The sequence below is a fragment of the Humulus lupulus genome, chromosome 1, assembly GCF_963169125.1.
Source record: "Humulus lupulus chromosome 1, drHumLupu1.1, whole genome shotgun sequence".
NCBI classification, from domain to species: Eukaryota; Viridiplantae; Streptophyta; class Magnoliopsida; order Rosales; family Cannabaceae; genus Humulus; species Humulus lupulus.
In genome coordinates this window covers 47693850-47719810 of record NC_084793.1, presented here as the reverse complement: position 1 = coordinate 47719810, position 25961 = coordinate 47693850, and the positions used below count along the sequence as shown (strand labels likewise).

The window sequence follows — 25961 nt, the reverse complement described above, 5'->3', positions numbered from 1 at the left end:
GAAAAAGAGAAATAGGAATGATGAGTAAATGATAACTTGTTTCATCATGTTTTTTTACTGAAAGAATTAATGGTATCTACGGCGCACTAGTTAGCTATGATAGACTGTAAATTCAATTTGGCTAAATTTGGCTAAATGTTGAACACTCTGATTCTTCAAATGAAAGCTCGGAGGCCACTCAAGAGTTGAAAAATGATGGTGACTATGGTGAAGTGCAAACTAAGGATGGCATCAATGGAATGTGTTCCCAGAGTATTTTGGTTTTAATGTTTAAGAGTAATGCCTTAAGAGGAACTGTATGTGAGCAAAGCCATTTTTCTCATATCATGTTCTACAAGAATTTTGATGTTCCACTTGGACAATTCCTGCTTGATAATTTACTTACTCATGTATTTTTTTTTAACTCTTTAAATTAGATTTAATATCAAAACATTTATCATTATTTTCTAAATGTGTGGGAATATGATTATGCTTTTATATGTTTAAATGGCTAATTAATTCATGTTTTTTGTCATGAACTTCTGTAATTCTCTATTTTATAACACTTGATTAAAGTTTTATTCCATTTCCATCTATGTTAGATGTTTTGAATTTGAATGCCACTCATGAAAACTACTGGATGCAGAGAACTCAGTGCAATGTTTGTGGTGAACTGCCTCAAGCTCACATATACTACTATGCACATCATAAGAAGCAGTTGACCATAAAGGTCCACCAGCTTCGTTCTGAAAAGAGTTTAAGTGGTAAAACTGAAAGAAAAATTTGGATGTGGAGTCGATGTGGCAAGTGCAAACATGGAGATGGAGTAATAAAATCTACGAAAAGAATTTGGGACCATGTATTTACAATATGTAGAATTTGGGAGATTAGCACCAGAATAGCATATGATTAATATTTTTTTAAAAAAAGAAAAAAACTCGACATCATTTTCTCCTATGAGATATCTCAGGGAAAGAGTAAATTATTATACAATTAATCATATTCTGCAATTCTGTTACAGATTACTTGTTCTACACTTCCATTCGTGCTTTCAATTGGTTTTCATTTTAGTGCCCTTTTCAAATAAGTTTAGCATGTCACAGGTTACGTCCCATGGTTGCACTGTTAAGGTATTCCCCAGTTGCCACTTATACCGTGGCTATGCCACCTCAGAAGTTGCAGCTCAGCCATTCACTTAAGCATGATGTTCTTAGGGATGAAATCGAGAATGTAAATTTTTTCTTGTAATATATTTTTGTTTGTTTGTTATGATGTTTTTAACATATTTTTCATCAACTACTGAACTATTTTGTTCCTTCACTTATTAAGTTGATCCTCTAATCTTTTATAGGTGTATACAAAAGGGATACTACTGTTTACAAAAGGAAGCTTGTCTTTGGATCTTCAAGGTTCTATAAAAGAATTCTCGGATATTGAGGATATGTTAATGCAGGAAAGATCAGAATTTGAGGTCAGCACTTAGATAATCAGCTAACAATTTCCCTTTTCCTGTGTATCCACATCTTATAGTAATCAGGAACTTTTGTGATAAGTTTGAGTTTCGCATGGTTATTATGTTGCATTTAGTCTTAAATGCTTTCATACCTATGAAGTTTTTTTCGAGGAGCTTTGGTTTCCCAATATGTTAGTTTTAAGGTTATTTATTCATTTTTAAATAGAAACTAAACTTTGTATGAATCAATGGGATAAAATACAAAGTAAAAGGAACATGTTAATTTCTTTAGTTCTTTTCTTTACTTTCCATAAAAAAAAATAATAAAATAAAAAGGAACGTGTTAACTTCTTTAGTTCTTTTCTTTGTTTTCAATGTATGCATTTGTTTTTCATATGCTAGAACTACTTTTTTTTGGTATTCTACAAGACTTGCACTTAATATATAAATTTTAAACAGGAAAATATCCAGAGAATTTTCTCTAAGAATGGGAATTCAGAACAGGCTGCTTATAGACTTCTCAGTTTGAACCGATTACTGTGGGAACTTCTACTAGCATCCTGCATTTGGGATAGGCGCATGAATTCAATTCTCTCTCGTGATGTCGTCATTGCTATTTCTAGTGTCACTAGGAAAGCAATTCAAGGACAAGAGAGAAATGGCGTTGCAGAGGAAATGAAGGTGGATACTGAAGTGACTATGGAAAGGGGCAATCTAGGTGCAGATGCTTGTGCTGATTTATTTATTGTGACCACTTACATGTTGCCTAGAACTTGTATCATATTCCAATTGAGTTTTTTTTTTTCCTTTTCTCATAAATAGTACTTTTGTTAATGGGATGTTACTCTTTCTTTTCTATTTGGTTTTTGATGTATATATTCAAACTAAAAAATTTTATGTACTGGCCTTGCACTAAAAAATGTTTTACATTTTATTACTCAAGTTTTTGAATTGCAAGAAGCTATTTCTATAATTATTCTAATACATTTCCCCACGTGGGTTTGGATTCTACTTTCAAATTTCTATGGTTTTTGAAGTTTATTAGATATACATCAAATAACTAACAGAAAATCAGAAAACATTCCAGCCATATTTATTAACCAACCATCAATCATTATCAATTCAAAATATTCAAACAACACACAAGTTTTCTTCCTTATCTCACCGCAGCACACAAATTTCTCAGAACCTACTTCACTAATACACACAAGTTCTCAACCTTCCATTATCACCGTAGCACACAATAATAATAATCTCATAACCTACTTCACTATGGATGAATATTTAAGATATTCAAACTCCTCTAACATTTGCAAAATATTTTAACAAAAATAAAAGAGAACATACCTCTTGCAAACTGCTGCAAATAAAGTTCCCTCCAATTTGAAATCCAATGAAGCCACTAAAATGAAAGAAAAATTACATACCAATTAATAAACTATCAACATCATTCGACCTTTAATTAGGAGTCATCATTAAAAAAAATTACAACTTTTACAACCAAGAAACTATCCAAACCCACTATAGAGTCCTTGGAAACTAGAGTTCACAAAAAAAAAAGAACAACAAAACTCTTAAATACAACGACAAGAGGCAGCAAAACCAGCAAAAAAACTAATAGCAAAGGCCAACAATAATGCAACAGTTTGAAATAAAACCAACAATAAAAAGAAAAGCAGACACAACACACGTAGAAAGAACAAAAAACCAAAAACAGTTTGTATTCCAATTTAAAAGGATGAAAAAAAATCAAATTTATTATCAATACAAATAAGGGAAATGATAAATCCATGAAAGTTTGTTCTGTCTTGAGCATTTTCTCTACAATAATGAATACGTTGAAAGTGAAAAAATAGCCAAATGAACCAAACCTAGCTGAGATGAAAATATGAGATCCCTTTATAAATGCCTCAGTTCCCTAAAGTTGCTTGTCTTCTTTTTTGAATTTCTGAAAGAGTTAAAGAAATTTATAACTTGTGTAGAGAACCCAATAAATCAAAAAGTCATCTCACAATTATCTCATATTGAAAGAACAACATGCTTATAAGATCAAAATAAAAATTACATGAACAAAGACATAGAGATTATTTACATACTCAAATGATAATTGATTAAAAAAATATCAACATTCTAGTGCTACTAAAACCTTATACCATAGACAATAAAGCATGTACATGTTTGTATATATAGTATTCTTTTGATATATCAGTTATGGCGGCTGGATTATACACTGCGACACCATTGTTGAGTAGATTTCAGGTATGATGGCATGATAATTAATTATATAACGAAATGCATGGTTTAGATTTGTGTTGTTTGATTCAAATTTGCATAACTTTTTATATTTTTATGACAAAAAATGCTTGTAATTAATTAAAGTTGTGAAAACTAGACTAGGCACTGAAAATGATATACAAGACTTCAAAAAATAAAAACCAAATATGGCAAGAAAATTTAGTTGCTAGTTGTAATGTGTGAGCAAATTGGTAAAACAAGCACAAGTTTTTATTTATTTGGAACCTAGAATTGGCTTTGAAAATTAAAACATCACTTACCTTAATTAATTATAATTTAACTAATGTAAAAACAAGTTTTATGGACTTGACTCAACTATATGTCAGCTTCGTTTCATGAGTGTGCCATATTATATTAGAACCAAATTAGTAGATGCCTAGTCAAGTAGGAATTTTTTTTTTTCACATTATGCTAATTGTCTTAGAGATCAAATATGAAAAATCCATCAAGGTTATGTTTATACGTTACTTGTAGGGAAAAAGTTCAGGTCTTACTTTCAATTTCAGTAGATATGGTTTTTAGTTTTTCTCATATTCTTCTGTCTTTATCTTCTTCACTGATCTAGATTTCTCTACAATAACTTCAGGCATTGGGAATTGTATGGGAGAGGTTTAATAACATAGGTTCTTCATATGTTTCAAATCGTAGTAAGAAATACAATCATATAAAGGGAAGCCAAACTAACATCATGCAGAAACATGGTACAAAATGTCAAGGTGTCAATTTACATATATGTATGCAACCAAATGCTTATAAGATAGCATCTTCTTTTCAATACATAATCAACAAAACATGCTAATTCAACCATGTACGGAATCTAGCAGAAGCAATAAATATCACTTGACCTCACATATTGGAACCAATTATAAGTCTAGTTACCAACCAATATATCAGAAGAGATATCAGCATGGGAATATGAACTTTGAAGTCCCAATGCAAAAGTCAATTCAGTATTTAGGTTTCTCTTTCCAGTTTCTCAACAATATATGTAGTTATTCCCTTTCCTTATATATATAACCAATATATATGTAGTTATTCCCTTACCACTGAATATAACAGAAAGATGGTTAAACTTAAATACAACCACCTATGCAATGAGTACGCACAAAATATGTCCTAATAGATTATTTATAAACTAAATACAGAAAATACCAAATGCACAACTTTAACCAAAAGTAAACAGTGCCCTTCTATGTCCAAACAAACGTTTACAGATAATCTAACCATCTTCAAGGGGGAAAAACCAAGAGGGAACATAATCTATAAAAGGTACAATAATGAAACACTTAAAATATCTGATAACTAAAACCTGAGACACTTAAAAGATCAAATTTCACGAAGACAAAAGGGAAAACAACTTGCAGAATTCCATTTGTTCTTCCATTTTTCACATCAGCCAACATTCTTTATTATCAAATCAACTACAGCTATGAAAAAGAAAAGGAGAGGAGCAAAAGTAAGCAAATCATCTACAACATTATGTATTATCGAGTCGTGGGAGAAACAGTAAGAAATTCAGCCAACAATTTGTATTATTAGGGATGAATCATATGGTATCGTTCCTTAAAAAAGATGTAAGCCGAGGAGAGAATAGAACCTGAGATAGTGGGCGTGAGGCAGAGATAGAACTCCAAAAGCTTGTGATAGTCGGCGTGAAGTCATGAGGCAGAGATAGATCTCTGGAAGGCGTGACTTCGTGAGGCAAAGATAGAACTCTGGAAGGCATGACTTCGTGAGGCGTGACTTCGTGAGGTAGAGAAAGAACTCTGGAAGGCGTGACTTCGTGAGGCAGAGAGAGATGAGATGAGAGGAGAGTGAGAGATGAGTTGAGACGAGACGAGAGTGAGAGATGGAGGCTGAGAGAAATTGTTTGGGTAACTTAGATTTAGGGATTAAAATTTGGCTGAGAGAGATGAGACTCAAAAAAAAAAATTATTTGGCGCCTGAGGTGTATTTCATATGGCGCCAAAATATTCCGTGTGTTTTATTTTAATCACCCATTAATAACACTTCTAAATATGTGTTATTTTTTAATGTAATATATACTAAAAATTGTTGTAGTGTATGCTACTGGTCCCACCTTGTCCAATATCTCAAAAGGACCTATAAGCGAGGGACTAAGTTTTCTTTTCTTCCCAAACCGCTTCACTCCCTTCACAGGAGATATTCTTAAGAAGACTTGATCTTCGACTTTGAATTTCACATCTCACCACTTGGCATCCGTATAACTCTTTCGTTGACTCTGAGCAGCGAACATATGCTTTGTAATCAGCTCTACTACATCTTGAGCCTCTCTAACAGCTACGGGTCCAAGAAGTTATCTTTCTCCTACCTTATCCTAATGTAATGGCGATCGGCATTTCCTTCCATAAAGTAACTCATAAGTGGCAAATGCTTACTCCATGATCCTCCGAAGTCTAGTACACAAGCGCGCAACATATCTTCTAAAATCTGTATGGTACGCTCGGACTAACCGTCTGTCTGAGGATGAAATGTTGTACTAAGACTTAGCTTGGTACCCATGGCTTGGTGCAAGCTTCCCCAAAATCTTGATGTAAACACCAATCCTCTATCAGATACTATGGTCTTAGGGATTCCATGCAGTCGTACTATTTCTCTAACATAAATGTGTGCATATTGATCTGCAGTACACTTAGTCTTGACAAGCAGGAAGTGAGCTGACTTGGTGAGTCTATCTACCACAACCCAAGTCGAGTCATGCTGCTTATTTGTATGTGGTAATCCTGTCACGAAGTCCATGGCTATGTCTTCCCACTTCCATTCCGGAATGCTAAGCGGTTGCAATAAGCCTGCAGGTCGCTGATATTCCGCCTTTACTTACTGGCATATAAGGCATTTGGACACATATTCTGCTACGTCTTTCTTCATTCCCAGCAACCAATATAGTGCCTTAAGGTCATGAGTCATCTTAGTCGACCCCGAGTGAACTGAGTATGGAGTAATGTGTACCTCTTCTAACATCTTCATCTTAATCCCATAGTCATTTGGTACACATACACGACCCTTATATCTCAAGAACCCTTGTCCTGATATACAGAAATTTGTGGTATTTCCTTCTTTGATTCCAACCATATGCAATACTAAAATGCCATCATGACCTTACCCAATCGATATATCATCTAGTAAACTCGACTAGATGGACAAGTCAGCCAGTTGACCCCTGCCTAGTTCTATTCTGGCATTAATAAGCTCTTTCTGAAGCAGCTTTTCTATTCCGGATAATGCTGCCAGATTTCTGTAACTGTTTTGGCTTAACGCATCTGGAACTACATTCGCTTTTCCTAAGTTGTATAGGAATTCACAGTCATAATCCTTTACTTGTTCTAACTACCTGTACTGCCTCATGTTGAGCTCTTTTTGTGTGAAGAAATATTTTAAACTCTTGTGGTCCGTATAAATTTCACACCGTTCTCCATAAAGATAGTGGCACCAGATTTTCAATGCAAAGATCACCGCCGCCAACTCCATATCATGTGTTTGATAGCGTTGCTCATATTCCTTCAGCTTCCTTGAGGCATAGGCTATCACTTTGCCATTCTGCATCAGCACACAGCCTAACCCTTGCTTCGATGCATCACAGTATACTACAAAAGTTGTCATTGGGTGTCGGTACACAAAGTACTGATGCTGAGCATAATTTATCCTTGAGAAACTGGAAGATCTCTTGACATCTATCCATCTAGTTAAACTTTTGTTGTTTCCAGGTCAGGTTGGGAAGCAGAGTGGCTATCTTAGAAAAGCCTTCTACAAATCTCTGATAATAGCCTGTTAGCCCGAGAAAACTCCTAACCTCTGACGCATTCTTAGGTCTTGGCCAATCCTTCACAGCGTAAACTTTAGATGGGTGTACTATAACTTTGTCCTTGGATACTATGTGGCCGAGGAACGCTACTTGCGATAGCCAAAATTCGCATTTCTTGAACTTGGCGTAAAGTTGATGCTCCTTTAGTCCCAGCATGGTCAATCTTAAATATTCCTCGTGCTCGACTTCGTCCTTGGAGTACACCAAAATATCGTCAATGAATACTACGACAAATTTGTCCAAGTAATCTTGAAGACCTGATTCATTAAATCCATAAAGGCGGCTAGAGCATTGGTAAGTCCAAAAGACATAACTAGAAAATCGTAATGTCCATATCGAGTTCTAAAAGTTCACTTTGGTATATCCTCTTCCCGTACCTTGAGCTGGTGATAATTGGACCGTACCTTGAGCTGGTACTAGTTCGATTGTGAAGTCAATTTCCTGAGTAGGCGGTAACATTGGTAAGTCGTCGTGAAATATCCCTAGAAATTTCTTTATAATGCAGACGTCTCCAGCCTTTAGTGGTGTTTCCTGTGCCACATCTGTGACGCTTGCTAAGAATCTGTGACATCCTTTCTCTATCATCCTCTAAGTGTCCACAGTCCTGAAAGCTTTCCCGTAAAACATAATTTCTAGCCGTCAGGAGTTTCGAACGTCACTTGCTTACGTCTAAAGTCGATAGTTGTGCCATGCCTTGCTAACCAGTCCATGCCCAGTATTACGTCGAAGTCCTTGATCTCTAGCTCTATCAGGTCTCCTTCTAGTTCTATGTCCTAGATTTTGATCGGTACCCCTCATACTATTTGTGATCATAGGACTACTTCCCCGGAAGGCAATTCCGTAACAAACCTAGTTCTAAATCTTTCACAAGGTTTGTCTAATTTCACTATCATTCCTAATGAGATATACGAGTGTGTTGCTCCTGAATCAAACAATACTGAACATATATTATCGAGGATATGAAGCAGACCTGTGACCACTTTGTTACTAGCTTCGGCTTCTCCTTGGGTCAAGGCAAAGACTCTGGCTGGAACCATCTTATTGTCCTTTTTTTCTTCTGTTTTTAGCTGCGGACATTCCTTTTTCTAATTACCTTCCTGGCCACAATTGAAACAACCCTTGGTGTTTGCATGACACTCCCCAGGATGTCTTTTTTGGCACTTGGAGCACTGAGGATATTCCACATAACTCGACTTATTATTACCATTATTAGATCGTGCTCTTTTGTCACCATCGGCTTGCTTACTATCAGGATGCTTTCTTTTCTGCCAATTATTATTATGTTGGTGGTTGTTGTTGTTTCTACAATTTTGACTCTGATTCTACTGCTTGGGTTCAAACTTGTTTGCCTCCTCCTTACTAACATTTTCTTGGAGCCTTTCCACCTCTATATCCGTTTCAAGAACATCGGCGTAAGAAGTGGTTCCAAGATTTTCCAGCTTGACACCTAACTCAATCTTGGGTCTTAGCCCCCTGGAAAACTTGGTAACCCTCAAGAAATTGGATGGGACCAACTCTGGTGCAAATTTGGCTAGACGATCAAATTTTCTAGCGTACTCAACTACTGACAAATTTCCCTACTTCAGACTGGCAAACTCTTCCACCTTCGCAGTGATAACAGCCGAGTTGTAATAATTTTTGTGAAACAGCTCCACAAATCTAGCCCAAGTCATGGTGGCGACGTCATGAGTTTGTTGTACTAAATTCCACCGAATTCTAGCATCCTTCTTAAAAAGAGAAAAAACACAGGATATGTGATCCGCGTTGCCGAGGTTCAATTGTGCTAGAATAGGCTCTACATTCCTGAGCCATTCTTCTGCCTCGAAGGGGTGCTGCTCACAGAAACACTTGTAGATTGGCTCTATGTACTGAGCTTGATAAGGTGCATAGTTTTCCATCGGCCATCCCTATATGGACCTACATGCTGGGGTGCTTGAGCCAATGGCTGAGGCTGCGACTGAGGTTGCGACTGAGGCTGGGGCTGAGGCTGTTGACGTTGTTGCTACAGTAGTTCTTCCACTTGCTGTCGTAATCGGATAATTTCATCAGTGTTGTCAACTTGTGGTGATGCATTTCTATTGGCAACAACATTAGTAGCACATGTTCCCCTTCTTTGGACTAGAGGGGCTTCATGAGTCTCGTTGGCGGTGCTGGAGACATTGTCGTTTGTGCGTGCAGAACTTCATAGCGACATCTTCAACAAAGTTCTAACAATCAAGAAAACACATTATAACTTACCCTAATAGGTTCTAAGGCCAGACTTAGTCTAAGCGAACATAACTCGGACCTATCAGTTATGATTTCTTATGAAAAATTATGTAAGCCTTCTTTATAAATTAGGGTGTGTTTCTATACTTAGAACATTAAGCCATATTTATTATTTTCTAAGTTTGTTTCTAACCACCCTATATGACTTAATTCTCAGGCTTGAAACTCGTCGCTATTCCAAAGTTAACCATATTGACGGAGGGCTGGGATCAGTAAAATCATTCCCACTACTATGGCCTCCTAAACTCTCAATACAGAACCTGCTCCAATGATTTGTATCCACCCTCGCCGAACTCAGTCATTATTTATTGAATTTATTCTAAATTTATTATGATTGTAAAAAAAAAAATCAAACTCATACATGCCATTAAAAATAACAACTTTATTCATTTGGAAAAAGATTTTCACTTATTACAACCATAAATTCAAAATAAATAAAGAAACTATACTAATAGTAATCTAGGGTAAAGTTTCTAAAAATCAGGATCTTCTACATCTAACACTTCATCTAACATATCATCATCTATTTCTCCATAATCATCATTACTATGAGCCTCGACACTACCTCGGGGAATATTCATTAAGATATTTTTCTTTTGTTCATTAGTGAATTGAAACTCAAACTTAGAGGCTAAGTATAAGAAAATATTATCTCATGGCTACTGGTAAATTATCTTCATCATCCATAGTCTCCCATAATTCTTCTAATTTTGAAACTATAGTAGGAAAATCTTTAAAAATCCTAATTACTAAGACATATTCCATGGCTCTCATCATAATTTGCTTAGTGGTTTGAAGGTGAACTATCTCCTTGTGAAATTTGACCAATCTTTGAGTGATTCTTTCTAGCACTCTTATTGTAACCCTTAGTTCTCTAATCCTTTTCAATGCCTTAATGGCTTGGATATCATGATAGGTCAGAGCTCCATTCATTTAGACTGAAAACATAATGACTAAATGTTAGTTATTAACATAAACATATTATTCTTAACATAAACACTTACATTGGCGGTTAGATCCGGAGCTTTTGCATGTGTATCATAGAGAACATCATGCATATGAACTGTGGGCTCTGATACCAACTCTAATGCCCCGACTAATTCTAAGACCTTGGACCATTAAAACTACTAAGACATAGCTACTATTTTGGAATACATGCATAAAAAAATAGAGCTTTATTATAAAAATCCAAAATACAGGATCCCATTGTTATTACATAAAAACATAAAGAAAACTTAAACCTTTAATTCATCATTCAAACACTAAATGCGAAAAAGTAAAAAAATAAATTAAAGACTCAGAAATATAAACTTCATCCTCGATCTTCCAGCAGTCCATCCATTCAGTCCACCCCCAATACATATGCCAAAGTTTCCATGAATTCATCTCACCTTCCAAGCTCATTTTCCTGGACCATCTAAAATAAAAGGAATGAGCCTAATGCCAAACAAGAAAAATCTACTAAAAACATGTCATAAATCATAAGACTAAAAACATATAGTATAAAAACATAGGACTACAATTAATGGCCATTAACTCATTATCGTAGTATGTGATAAAACCATCTAGGTCCTCTGTCTGCTAATCGAGGTAGGTTAGATCACAAAATAGCATATGATGAACCATCTAGGTCCTTTGTCTACTAATCGAGGTAGGTTTAATCATAACTAGTCTATGATAATGATAAAAATCTTGGGATTGATTTGCTATCTAAGACACTATATTTCCTAAGTGACTACAACATAAAACATATACATACATTTATACATAGAACTATCACATAACATATCATAACACATATAATCTAACCTATTTTCCTTACCAAAAATTGAGATATTGGAGATAAGAACAGGATTGGAAAACTCCTAAAACCAACAGTAAGAATCATGAGTTTTCTAAAGAAATGGAGATGAAAAAGATATCTAAACCATAAAGATAGAAACTTACTGTAGCGTCTCAGAATTTACTTAGCTAGATAGTAATAGTAGTTAGTAATAGCTTGTAGTATTTTAGTTTTCGTGGATATTGGTTCAAGCCGTGATATTTTTGGAAACTCATAGAAATAGTTATGTATTTTATAAGTTTAAGCTACAGTTTAGAAATATTAATTATAACATGAGATTTGATTAATATAGCTGGTCCTAGAAATATTATTTATTATAACCTAAGATTTAGATAGAATAATTAAGAGCACGACACTATTCACATGTTGTTTATTTAAATATTTAAGGATTTTAGATAAATTAATTAATAATGGATGAATCTAGAAGCTCTAGAACCTTCCAACAACTGTTATGATTACATTTTACTTAGTCAAAGTTGTTTTAACAAACTTCAAATATGCTAAAAGTGTGCAAAAACGTGTTTAAAATATCTGTGTATGCCGATATATCGCAGCTATAGGGGTCGATATGTCTCCTACGGAAGATACGAAAAACATGTCAACTTCGCATGAACGAAACCACGAAGGCTTGGGGCATAGGCTTAGGAGATATATCGCCTAGGGTAGGGCGATCTAGCGCCCCTTGGGTTGGTTTTTTAAATTTCATGGAATCCGAGCTAGAAACAACCCTCAACCACTTGGGTTAGCTCTTGAATGTTTCTGACCGAGTTCTAGGCATCTGTTAAAACAAAAATTCAAATCTTTTCAATTTATATTAATTTATTTATTCATTTTAAAAGGGGTTAGTTTCACTCCTTGAACTCTATAAATAGTACCTAGTACTCATCCATTTCACTCATCATTCAAGCATTCTTTAGAGAATCCAAGCTACTAAGATTACTCTAGAGAGAAAACATTTGGGTTTTGGGTTAAAAGATTTCCATTCTAAGCTTTTCTAAACACTTAGGAAGTAAGATAGAGTGTTATTTCAGTATCGAGTTGTAGATCAAAGTCATAGTCCATTTAAGGTATTCTTATCATCAGGTTTAATCCTTCATAGTTCTTTTATTTCCTTCCATTTTCTTTCAAATCCTAACTTATTGTTATGGCTTTTTGGTTAGGTGTTTAAGTTTCTTGAAACTAAAGGTTTTTGGTAAGTTTTTACTTTGACGGTTTAGTTCTTTTTTTTTCTTCTCCTTTTCTTTAGAAATTCATGGTTCTTACTGTTGGTTTTAGGATTTTTCCAATCTCATTTTTGTCTCCAATATCCCAGGTTTTGGTAAGGAAAGTAGGTTAGATTATATGTGTTCTGATATGTTTATGTGATATGTTATGTTATATATGTATATGAATATGTTTGATCTTATAGTCGCCTGGAGCTTATAGTTGCTTAGATTGCAAACCCCAATATTTTTATCATTATCGTGGATTAGAGTTATAATTTACCCTAACTCGATTAGTAGACTGAGGACCTAGATGGGTTATCATGTACTATTTTGTGATCTAACCTACCTCGATTAGTAGACTGAGGACCTAGATGGTTTTATCACATGCTACGGTAATGAGTTAATGGCCATTAATATTATAGTCCAATATGATATATGTTTTTACGTCATATGTTTTATAGTATATATTTTATTATAGTCTTATTATGTATGATATATGTTTTTTATTAGATTTTCCTTCCTGGGTACTCATTCCTTTTATTTTAGATGGTGCAGGAAAATAAACTTTAAAGATGAGATGGATTTATGGCAGCTTGGCATGTGTATTGGGGATGAACTGACTGAATGGACTGCTAGAAGATCGAGGATGAAGTTCTTTAAAGTCTTTTCAATTTATGTTCTTATGTATTTTAGCACTTACTTTTTAAAAGATTAATTAAAGATTACGTTTATGTTTATATTTTTATAACAATGGGATCCCATACCATATTTTGTATTTCTACCGTATTTTGGATTTTTAATAAAGTTTCTATTATTTATTGAATGTATTCCAAAATAGTAGTTATGTTTAGTAGTTTTTAATAGTCCGAGGTCTAGAATTAGTGGGGAATTACACTTACCGAAAACCTTAGCCATAATAACAAGTTAGGATCTGAAAGAAAATAAAATAAAATAAAATAAAAGAACTATAATGGACTGAATATAAGGATAAGAGTACCTTGGATGGACTAGGACTTTAATCTACTCCTTAATACCGAAATGTTACTCTATCTCACTTCCCAAGTGTTTAGAAAAGCTTAGATTGAAAAGCTTTTAATCCCAAAACTTTAGTGTTTTCTCTGTAGAATCAACTTAGCAGCTTGAAGGTTCTGAAGAATGCTTGAAGAATGAGGGAAATGGTTGAGTGAAAGGTCCTATTTATAGAGTTCAAGGAGTGAAACTAACCACTTTTAAAATTGATAAATAAATAAATAATAATTGAATAAATTTGAATTTCCTTTTCAAAGATGCTCAGAACTCGGTCAAAAACGTTTAAGAGCAAGTCCATGTTGTTGAAAGTTGTTTTAAGATCGGATTCCATGGATTTTCAAACTACACTGAAGGAGCCGATATATCTCCCCCCATAGGCGATATATCACCTGCCCTTATATCCCTAGCCTCTGTGGTTTCGTTCATGCAAAGTCGACGTGTTTTCTGTATCAACCTTAGGCGAGATATCGGCCCCTATGACTGCGATATATCCGCATACGCTGATATATTAAACATGTTTCTACACACTTTCAACACACTTGAATTTGTTTAAACAACTTTGACTTAGTAAAACGTGATCCTAACAGCTGCTGGAAGGTTCTAAACCTTTTAGATTTATCAATTATTAATTTTTTATCTAAAATCCTTAAATAAACATACATGTGACAAGTCTCACGTTCTTAATGCAACTACTGCTGCGACAGTTTTTATTGCGACTGCTACTGCTATGACTACTACTGCTGCTGCTGCGACTGCTGCTGCTGCTGATGTTACTGCTACTACTGCTGCTGCATCTACTACTACTGCGGCAGATGTTGCTGAGACTGCTGTTGCTGTGACTGCTACTCCTGCTACTAATACTGCGATTGCTTTTACTGTGACTACTACTGTTGCGACTACAACTGCTACTACTGTTGCTGCTTCTGCTACTGCTGCTGCAATTGTTGTTGCTAAAACTGCTACTATTGCAACTGCAACCGCTACTGCTGCTACTGCTACTACTCTTACTCCTACTGCTACTGCAACTACTACTGCTGCTGCTGCTGCTACTACTACTGTTACTACTAATACTGCTACTACTGCTGCTACTGCGGCTACAACTGCTACTACTGCTGCTGCTACTATTGCTGCGACTGATGTTTCTACGACTGCTGCTGCTGTTGCTGTTGCTACTACTATTGCGAATGTTGTTGCTGCGACTACAGCTATTGCTGCTGCTGCTACTATTACTATTGCGACTACTATTGCTGCGACTACTACTGTTATTGCTACAACTGCTACTACTGTTGCTGCTATTGTTGCTACTGCTACTATTGCTACTGCTACTGCTACTACTACTACTTGTGCCTACTACAGCTGCTACTGCTGCCGCTACTACTACTACTACTATAGCTGCTACTACTACTAATACTACTCCTACTACTACTTGCTACTGCTATTGCTGCTGCTACTACTACTGCTAATGTTGCTACTGCTACTACTACTACTACTACTGTTGCTGCCGCTGCTGCTAATACTACCACTACTGCTACTACTGTTGCAACTGTTGCTGTTCTACTATTACTACTACTTGCGACTGCTACTGTTGTTGCTGCTGCTGCTACAACTGCTACTATTGCTGCTGCTACTACTACTGCTGCATCTGGTGTTGTTGCAACTGCTGTTGCTGCGACTGCTACTGCTGCTGCTACTAGCTGATTCTGTTGCTGCTACTGTTGCTACTACAACTACTACTACTTGTGACTCCTACTGTTGCTGCTGCAACTAATAGAACTACTGCTACTGCAACTCCAACTACTACTTCTGCTACCGCTACTACTACTACTGCTACTACTATTGCTGCTGCTATCACTACTACTGCTACTACTACTACTGTTGCTGCTATCAATACTATTGTAACTGCTTCTGCTACTACTACTTCGACTACTACTGCTGCGACTGCTATTGCTGTGACTGCTACTGCTGCGACTACTACTACTATTGCAACTAAAGCAACTACAGCTGCGAAATTTGTTTCTGCGACAGCTACTGCTATGCTACGGCTGCTACTGCTGCTACTGTGACTGCTACTACCGCTGCTGCTACTATAACTACTGTGACTGATGTTGCTGAGACTACTGCTGCTGCGACTGCTACTACTACTGCTACTACTACTGCTGCTGCTTCTACTACTGCTACTACTGCTTCTACTACTGCCACTACTGCTTCTACTACTGCCACTACTACTGCTACTACTGCTGCTACTACGGCTACGACTTATGACTGCAGCGCTGTTACTACTACTTCTACGATTGCTGCTTCTACTACTGCTACTACTGCTGCTGCTGCTACTTCCACTACTGCCACTACTGGTGCTACTACTGCTACTACTTATGACTGCTACTGCTACTACTACTACTTCTACTATTGCTGCTGCTACTACTATTCTACTACTACTACTACTACTACTACTACTATTACTTCTGTTATTGCTACTACTACTGCTGCTGCTACAACTACTACTACAAGTGCGACTGATACTACTACTACTGCAACTTCTACTGGTGTTGGAGCTGCTACTACTGCTGCGACTCTTATTGCTACGACTACTACTGTTGTTGCTGCTACTTCTACTGCTGTTGCTCCTCCTGCTACTTCTGCTACTGTTGCTGCTGCTACTTCTACTACTTGCGACTGCTACTGATGCTGCTGCTAGTACTTTTACTACTCCTGCCAGTACTACTACTACTAGTTGCGACTGCTACTACTGCTACAGCTAATGCTACTACTGTTGTTGCTGCAACTATTAATGCTGCGACTGCTTTTGTTGTGAATGCTATTGCTACTCATGCTGCTACTACTGCGACTGATGTTGTTGAAACTGCTACTACTGCTGCTGCGACTGCTACTACTGCTGATGCTACTGCTACAATTGTTATTGCTGCTGCTACTACTACTACGGTTGTTGTTGCTGCAGCTTCTACTGCTGCTGCTGCTTCTACAAGTACTACTACTACTACTACTGCGATTGTTGTTAATGTGAATGCTATTGCTGTTGCTACGACTGCTACTACTACTGCTGCGGCTATTGCGATTATTGCTTCTGCCACTTGTATGACTGTCGTTGATGCGACTGCCGCGACTACTACTGCTGCTCCTACTGCTACTGTTCCTGCGACTACAGCTGCTGGTGCTGCTACTGCAACTACTGCTGCTGCTACTGCTACTACGCTGCTGCTTTTGCTCCTATTGCTGCTGCAGCTGCTCCTACTGCTTCTCCTACTACTGTTATTGCTGTTGTTGCTGCTACTGCTACTACTACTACTGCTGCTACCACTACCACTATTGTGATCGCTGCTGCTACTACTACTACTACTACTACTTGCGACTGCTACTGCTACTGCTACTGCTGCTACTACTACTACTACTTGTGACTGGTACTGCTACTGCAGCAATTGCTACTACTACTACTGCTGCAGCTACTACTACTATTGCGACTACTACTGCTGCTACTGCTACTGCTGCTACTGCTACTACTGCTTGTGTTGCTAATACTGTTGCGACTACGGGTGCTGCGACTTCTAATGCTGCTGCTTGTACTGCTACTACTGTAGCTGCTCCAACTTCTACTGTTTCTGCTGCTACTACTACTTGCAACTGCTGCCGCTGCTAGTGCTAGTGCTATACTACTATTTTTACTACTTGCGAGTACTACTGCTGCTGCTACTACTACTACTGCTGCTACTACAGCTACTAATTGCGACTCCTGCTGCTACTACTACTAGTTGCGAATGCTACTGCTGCTACTGCTACTGCTGCTGCTGTTACTGCTACTACTGCGGATGCTACTACTTCTACTGCTATTTGTGACTGGTACTGCTGCTGCAACTATTGCTACTACTACTACTGCAGCTGCTACTACTATTACTACTGTGACTGCAACTATTGCTACTGCTACTACTGCCTATGTAGCTACTACTGCTGCGACTACTCCTGCTGCGACTTCTAATGATGCTGCTTGTATTGCTACTACTACGGCTGCTCCTACTTCTACTGTTGCTGTTGCTATTGCTACTACTACTACTACTATTGCTGCTAGTACTACTACTACTACTTTCTACTGCTATTGCTACTGCTCCTAATGGGACTGCTGTTGCTGCTGCTTCTACTACTACTGCTGCTGCAACTACTACTACTGCCACTGCTACTACTACTACTGCTTCTGCTACTACTGCTGCTGCAACTACTACTGCTGCGGCTGCTGTTACTGCGACTCCTGTTGCTGCTAATGCTGCTACTAGTACGACAGATGTTGCTGCAACTGCTACTGCTGATGCTGCGACTTCTACTGCCACTACAACTATTGCTGCTACAACTACTGCGACTGCTACTGTTGCTGCTGCTGCTGCTGCTGCTACTACTGCTACTGCTTCTAGTTGTACAACTACTACTACTTGCGACTGCTACTTGTGCTGCTGCTATTACTACTACTACTACTGCTTCTACTACTGGTGCTGCAGCCGCTGATACTACTACTACTGCTGCTGCTGTACTATTACTACTACTACTTCATGCGACTGCTACTGCTGCTGCTACTACTACTACTACTACTGCGACTACTACTGCTGCTACTGCTACTACTACTTGTGTTGCTACTACTGCTGCGACTGCTGGTGCTGCGACTTCTAATGCTGCTGCTTGTACTGCTACTACTGCTACTGCTGCTGCCACCACTGCGATTGCTACTGTTGCTCCTTCTACTGCTACTACTGCTGGTGGTGCTACTATTGTTGAGCTGCTACTATTGGTGCTACTACAGTTGCTTCTGTTGCTAATACTGCGACTGATATTTCTGCAAATGCTTCTCCTACGACTATTACTTCTACTGCTGATGCTAATACAACTACAACTACTTTTGACTACTACTGCTGCATCTACTACTGCTACAAGTGCTGCTTCTGCAAATGCTACTACTACTGCCGCTATTGCTACTGCTACTGCTACTACTTCTGTTGCTGCTGCTATTACTACTGTTGTTGCTTCTACTACAACTGTGACTACTACTGGTTCTACTACTACTCCTACAACTACTTCGACTGCTATTGCTGCGACCACTACTGCTGTGACTGCTATTGCTGCTGCAGCTAATGTAACTACTGCTGCAACAGTTGTTGCTGAGACTGCAACGTCAACTACTACTGCTACGACTACTACTGCTGATGCGACTGCTACTGTTGCTGGTGCTACTGCTTCTATTGCTGCTACTGCAGTTACTACTACTACTGCGACTAATGTTACTGTGACTGCTACTGCTGCTACTACTGCAGCAACTGCTACTGCTACTACTGCTGCGATTGCTGTTGCTAAGACAGCTACTGCTGCTTTAGCTAATGCAACAATTGCTGCGAAAGTTGTTGCTGCGACTGCTACTGCTGCTGCTACTACTACTGCGATTGATGTTATTGTGACTGCTACTACTGCTGCTACTACTGCGACTGCTAGGGCTACTACAGCTGCAACTTCTGCTATTGCTGCTACGACTGTTGTTGCTAAGACTGCTACTACTGTAACTGCTACCGCTACTGCTGCTACTGCTACTACTGCTACTGCTGCTACTACTGCTACAACTACTATTGCTGCTGCTGCTACTCCAACTACTACTACTACTGGTGCTACAACTGCTACTACTGCTGCTGCTGCTGCTGCTACTACTATCTGTGACTGATGTTTCTATGACTGCTCTTGCTATGACTCCTGTTGCTGCGACTGCTTCTACTGCTAATGTTACGGCTACTACTGTGAGTATTGTTGCTGCTATTGCAACTGCAACTGCTATTGCGACTGCAACTGCTGCTGCTATTGCTTCTGCAACTACTACTTCTTGCAGCTGCAGCTGCTGCTACTACTACTACTACTACTTGCGACTGCTCCTGCTACTGCTACTACTACTGCTGGTGCAACTGCTACTAATGTTGTTGTTGATGCTGCTACTACTACTATTGCTACTACTCCTCCTGATGCTGCTGTACTACTATTACTACGACTTGCGACTGTTGCTGCTACTACTACTACTGCCACTACTGCTGCTGCAGCTGCAGCTACTATAGCTACTACTTGTGACTACTGCTACTACAGTTACTACTTGTGAATGCTGCTACTACTACTACTAATACTTCTACTACAACCGCTGCTACTGCTAATACTGCTGCTGCTCCTACTTCTACTGTTGTTGCTACTGCTCCTACTACTTGCGACTGCTACTGCTGCTGCTGCTACTACTGCTATTGCTGCTAATACCACTACTACTACTTGATACTGCTACTGCTGTTGCTGCTAATGATACTACTACTGCTACTGCTGCTGCTACTACTGCTGCTGATGCTGCTGCTACTACGGCTGGTGCTACTAGTACTGCTGCGACTCCTATTGTTGCGTCTCCTATTGCAGCTAATGCTGCTACTAATGCGACTAATGTTGTTGCAACTGCAACTGCTGCTGCTGCAACTGCTGCTGCTGCAACTGCTGCTGATGCTACAGCTACCACTTTTATTACTGCTGCTACTACTGCGGCTGCTATTGCTGCTGCTGCTGCTACTACTGCTGCTGCTAGTAGTAGTACTACTACTACTACTACTTGTGACTGCTACTGTTGCTGCTATTGCTACTACTGTTGCTGCTGCAGATACTACTACTACTACTATTGCTAATACTGCTACTGCCACTACTGCTGGTGCAGCTACTACTGCTGTGACTGCTGTTGCTGCGACTCCTGTTGATGCAACTAATACTGCTACTGCTGCTATTGTTACTACTGTTGCTGCTCCTTCTTTTACTACTGCTGCTGCTACTATTGCTGTTTCTATTGCTACTACTACTACTTGCGACTGCTAGTTCTGATGTTGCAACCACTACTACTATTGTTGTTAGTAGTACTACTACTACTAATTGTGATTGCTACTGCTACTTCTACTGTTGCTCCTACTGCTGCTACTGCTACTACTGATGCTGCTTCTGCTACTGCTACTCCTACTACTACTTCCACGACTACTACTACTACTACTACTACTACTACTTCTTCTTCTTCTTCTACTGTTGCTCCTCCTGCTACTACTGTGACTGCTACTACTACTCCCGCTGATGCTGATGCTGCTACTGCTACTACTACTACTGCTACTACTACTACTACTACTACCACGACTACTACTACTATTACTATTACTAATGATGTTGGTGCTACTGCTACTTTTACTGCTGCTACTACTACTCGTACTGATGCTGCTAATACTGCTACTACTACTACTGCTACTGCAACTAATGATGCTACTCCTACCACTACTACAACTGCTGTTGCTACTCCTACTTCTAGTACGACTACTACTACTACTACTGATGTTGCTGCTACTACTGCAACTGCTGCTATTGCTTCTGCTACTACTCATCATTCTCTTCTCTTTTCTTTTGGATATTTGGAGCTTTTCTTGAAGATTCAAGCTAGGGAAGTGGATCTTGAGGGCTTAGGATTGTGTTCCACCATTGAAGAGGAGTTCATACTGAGCTTGAGGTAAAATTCTAACCATTAGAACTCTAGTTTTCTGCTCTGTTTTTCTTATTGAGTTCAGTTGAGATTTTGAGTTTGAAAGTTGAGAATTCAATGGGGTTTTTGGCAAAGCTTGGTTGGGTTATGATGTCTAGGACTTGTGTATATGGTATTTGGGTTCAATTGGTACTTAAAAAGAGGTTTGGAAGCTTTTGGTTCAGGTTGGGAATGGTGGAGTTGAAGGGGGAACAGTTCTGGGCAAAGCTGGCTGTGTGTAGTGCTATAGTGTCCACAAGTAGGCGCTACAGCGGTACTCAGGGATGGAATTTTGCTGACTTCAGTGCTGTGGCGTTAGGGGGGTTGCATTACAACGCTACCTTGCTCCTTCAGATTTTGGTTTTCCGCATTTTTAGGGGTTTTTGGCTCGGTGTTTCAATTCCTAAGGGTCGGGATCAAATCTACTCACCGTTTGGGTACATTTTGGGGTCTCGGGAGTGAGGTTTAGGTTAAGACCCTTTTATTGTTGTTTTCATTAATTGGATTCCATATTTTGTTATGACTAGGTGACCACTAAGTGATCAAAGGATTGATCATTCTTAGGGGTCGGTTATCTACTATTACTCGCTCGAACCAGAGGTAAGAAAACTGCACCCGATTAGGTGGATAAGTTTGGACTAAGTGTTCCCTATATTTGTATGCATTGTTATATGATTGTGATAACAATGTGAATATAAAATAAATGGCCTAAGAGTGCCGGAATCGATATTTGAGTATGGGATGAACGGCCTAAGAGTGTCGAAACTAATATTTGCGCACAGGGAGCGGCTCAACCACTTGTAGTTGAGGACAACTTAATAATCACTGAGCTCGGTTAAGCTGGCCGGAGTTAGTGGGTATAACACTGGGGGCGGCCTAAGTGAGCCGAAGACAGTGGGTTAAATAAAGGGTGCGGCCTAAGGGCGCCGACCCTGAATATTGTGTAATGGTTGTGATAAATCGTTGATTATGAACGTGATTATTGTTGTTAATCTGATGAATGTGATATGTTGATTATCTGGATGATAAATTGTTGATTTGTTGATTGTTATCACTGAATAGGAAAATTTTATGAATTGTGGATTGCTTGATTATGTTTTGTGGAATATTTGGTTATTGATAATTAACATGCTATGATATTACATTTTTCTTGCTAGGCCTCGGCTCACGGGTGCTACGTGGTGTAGGTAAAGGCAAGGGTATGTTGGATCAACCATGAGTTGGAGAGCTCTGGGGGCGAGGTGTACATGTTCAGCTGCTCGGCTGCCACGGTCGAGGGATTGTCAGGGACGGAAACCTAAATTGTGTATTTTTCCATTATAGTGGCCTTGGTTATTTATTACTTCTGGAAATTTTGTAAATATGTTCTCTAAACTCTGTTTTGGGATCCCGTGTACTAAATTTTAATTTTAACGAAAATAACCTGTTTAAGACTAAAATCTTTTATTCCTAATCCATTGATGATGTTAGATTCATATTTTTATTTTAATGACTTGATTAGCAAGTCTTACACTATTTTAAACACACAGTGTAACAGTCTTGGATACCTAGGACGTTACAACTTGGTATCAGAGCGATCTAGGTTTAAGGGTTCCTAAGGACTGGCTGGACATGTACACTCGCCGCTAAAGACAAGCTCGACTCAAGGTTTTGTAATTGAATACATGAAATTATATGCTTAAGTGCTTGAATGAAATATGAATGTATTAATTGATATGATCAATATGGAGCATGAGATACTGATAGGGCCTGGCCCTTGATTGTTGTGTGATGATATTGAGGCATGCTGATTAGAATTGCTATTTCATGTGGATAAATACTTGGATAATGATTGGTATATGGATTGCGGGTGATTATATGTTTAGATTGAACTTATATACTATACCTATTTATCGGTATATGGAAAGCATAGTAAGTATGTATGTACCTGGTGGTAATTAAATTTAATAATTTATGCATAATATTGTATATTGGTGTTTCGTATGTTTTATGTGTGCTTGATTATTATGGTTATTTGGATCTGCCATTGGGATGGTTCTGGGTATGAACATCAGGGCTGAGGGGTTTAGTCGGTGAAGATGGATTAATTCAGATTGTATGTGCTCAGGATGGTTAGTTGGACCTGGTTTTGTTTTAGTGAGGGTTGCAGATGATAGTTAGGGTTGGAATCCTCCACATTCCCCTGAGATTTGTACCAGACGTTTACTGGTATGTGAGTCAGGCTGTGAGGTCTGATAGAGGAGAATAGATGGGCGAAACAGCAGGTTTACCAGGGGAAATAAACTGCTTTGTATACCATGACCGTGCGGGGCACTAGTGTTGGTTTGACTCGAGGGGGAAACAGATAAGAATTATTGCATGGAAGGCTTTGGAAGCATTATCCTCTAGTTTTGAGGAAGGTTTGGGTTTGTTCAGGAATCGGTTAGTGAATGGGTATGGCTAATCCCATTCTTGATAATAGGAGGATAACAGATCGAGACATAGTAGTTGCACTAAGTATTTGTGGTAGAAGGATGTCGAAAGCGGTAAGATAGCGACAGTGTATGTCAATGAGTTTGGTGGGTTGATCAATCAACTTTGGATTATGATACAAATGGATGTAGCCCGGAGATGATGATTCATCTATGGATTAAACTCTGGAATGAGTCGGAGAGTCAAGGCCGCTCTAGTGCGTGAGATTTTTATCTGTGCTTTGGTAGCAGGGACGGCCATGTTATTTAACATATAAGGTGATGATATTCGTATTCATGGGATTTAGTAAGGGTGGATACTCAGTTATCGGAAAAGAAGAACCTTTGATGGTTCTATGGCTCCTGGTTTTGACAGGAAGGGGGTTTAGTTCACAAGTTGGCCATCAAGGCAGGGATGAGGCCTAGTGATGTTATTTAGTATGCACCAGAAGCGGAAGACGCTATCTGGAAATATGCCAAGTAAGGGCACGTTTTCTATATGGGATGATTTTGTACGCTAGGGCAGATTTCCCAGGAGTAGAGAAGGGAAGACTGGGATGCCTTGTACATTCAGAGCCCGAGGCTAGTTACTCGGAAGTGACCAGTGGGTTTGATAGTCTTCATTTTTGGTTAGATGATGAGCTGGTAGAGTTCAGTGTTGCGTGTCACTAGGAAATATTCAGATATGAAGTACATACCGCAAGATTGTTATACGAGGGGCTTGAGATATGAGTACTTGTTGAGGAAGGGTTAGCAACTCTAGATGGAAGAATTAGAATATGAGTGGTAAAGGGGTTCATAGGGGAAGTGGTTGAGCTTGTCATATGAGTGCTTTGATATGGGCCTGAGGGAAATCTAATGTGTTACACAAGGAACAACCCTGGACTGTCGAGAACTTCTCCTGAAGTATATTGATTAGACTGAATGGAAACTAAATTGGTCAGTAAGGATGCAGCAGAGTATGCAAGGAGTTGTTGGGTATGGGCGGATTTGGTATCAAGGACATTATAAAGAATGGTATTAGTTTGGTGGAAGAAATTACTGGTTCACCTGAAGAATTATTTGACTTAAGGATGGATTGGACAGAGCGTTGTAGCATGGGACTCGTTAATATCGCCTATTAGGGATGAAGAGTTTAAATGCCCGGTTACAAGACAGGACAATGTCTTCAGGAATTGATCCCTGATCTGGTTATTACCAGCTGAGGATCAAGGAAAAAGACCTTTTAGGAATTATTACTTGTACCAAGTGGGGTGTGATGGATTAATAGTAAAAGTTCCTAACCAATTTATACTTCAACAACATAGGTAAGTCCGACAGGCAGAGAATACAGGAACAACATGAATGGGATACATTCAGATTCATTAACGATGTGTTGAACTACTCCCCAATTAGAAGCAGAATGTGAATGACTACTACACTAATGATACTACGACTGAAGCAACAGGGTCATGGGTAAGGCTCCAGAAGGTATCAACTTTGATTTTCAAGGGTATTCAAGGTCATGCTACAGGAAGAGATGGGATCGGGAATGAAGGGATTCAATCAGAGGCACATAGAGACCGGTGAACATGTCATCTACTATCCAAAGCATCTTTTAAGACAGCTGTAACGTAAGGATTTTGGATATGGAATGGTTAGCCAAGTATGGGGCAGTGATGGGTTGCATGGAAAGGATAGTAACTCTTGAGTTAAAAGGGAGAAACCCTTGAAGTAGTTGGCACTGTGTTTATGATATTTGTATTTAGAGCTGGAGATCTACTGCAGGGGGATGCTGCAGGGGGATGCTTAGAACGCTTAGCTAGTGTGATGGACACTACTTAGGTTGTACCAGTGGGATCAAGACAGATTGGATTAGTCTGTGAGTTTCTAGATAGGTTTCCAAGAGATTTGTTAAGGATATACATTTATATATGAAGATAGAATGGTGATTAGATTGGTGCCAGGGATGGAATAAGATATAGGGCACTGTATTGAACAACTTCAGCAAAGCTGTAGAAACAAAAGGCTCAATTATTGAATAGGATGGTATTCTTCAAGGTGGATCTTTGATTTGGTTATTAC

General features: G+C 38.6%; 1 protein-coding gene across 1 annotated transcript; it reads left to right on the top strand.

The window, feature by feature from the left end:
- Positions 1 to 17716: 17716 nt before the first annotated feature.
- Positions 17717 to 25466, top strand: LOC133814455 (uncharacterized). Its single transcript, XM_062247413.1, has 4 exons — positions 17717 to 17935; positions 18694 to 19173; positions 19243 to 19440; positions 25293 to 25466. The coding sequence occupies exons 1-4, from the start codon at positions 17717 to 17719 to the stop codon at positions 25464 to 25466; spliced, it is 1071 nt and encodes a 356-aa protein (XP_062103397.1).
- Positions 25467 to 25961: the final 495 nt, after the last annotated feature.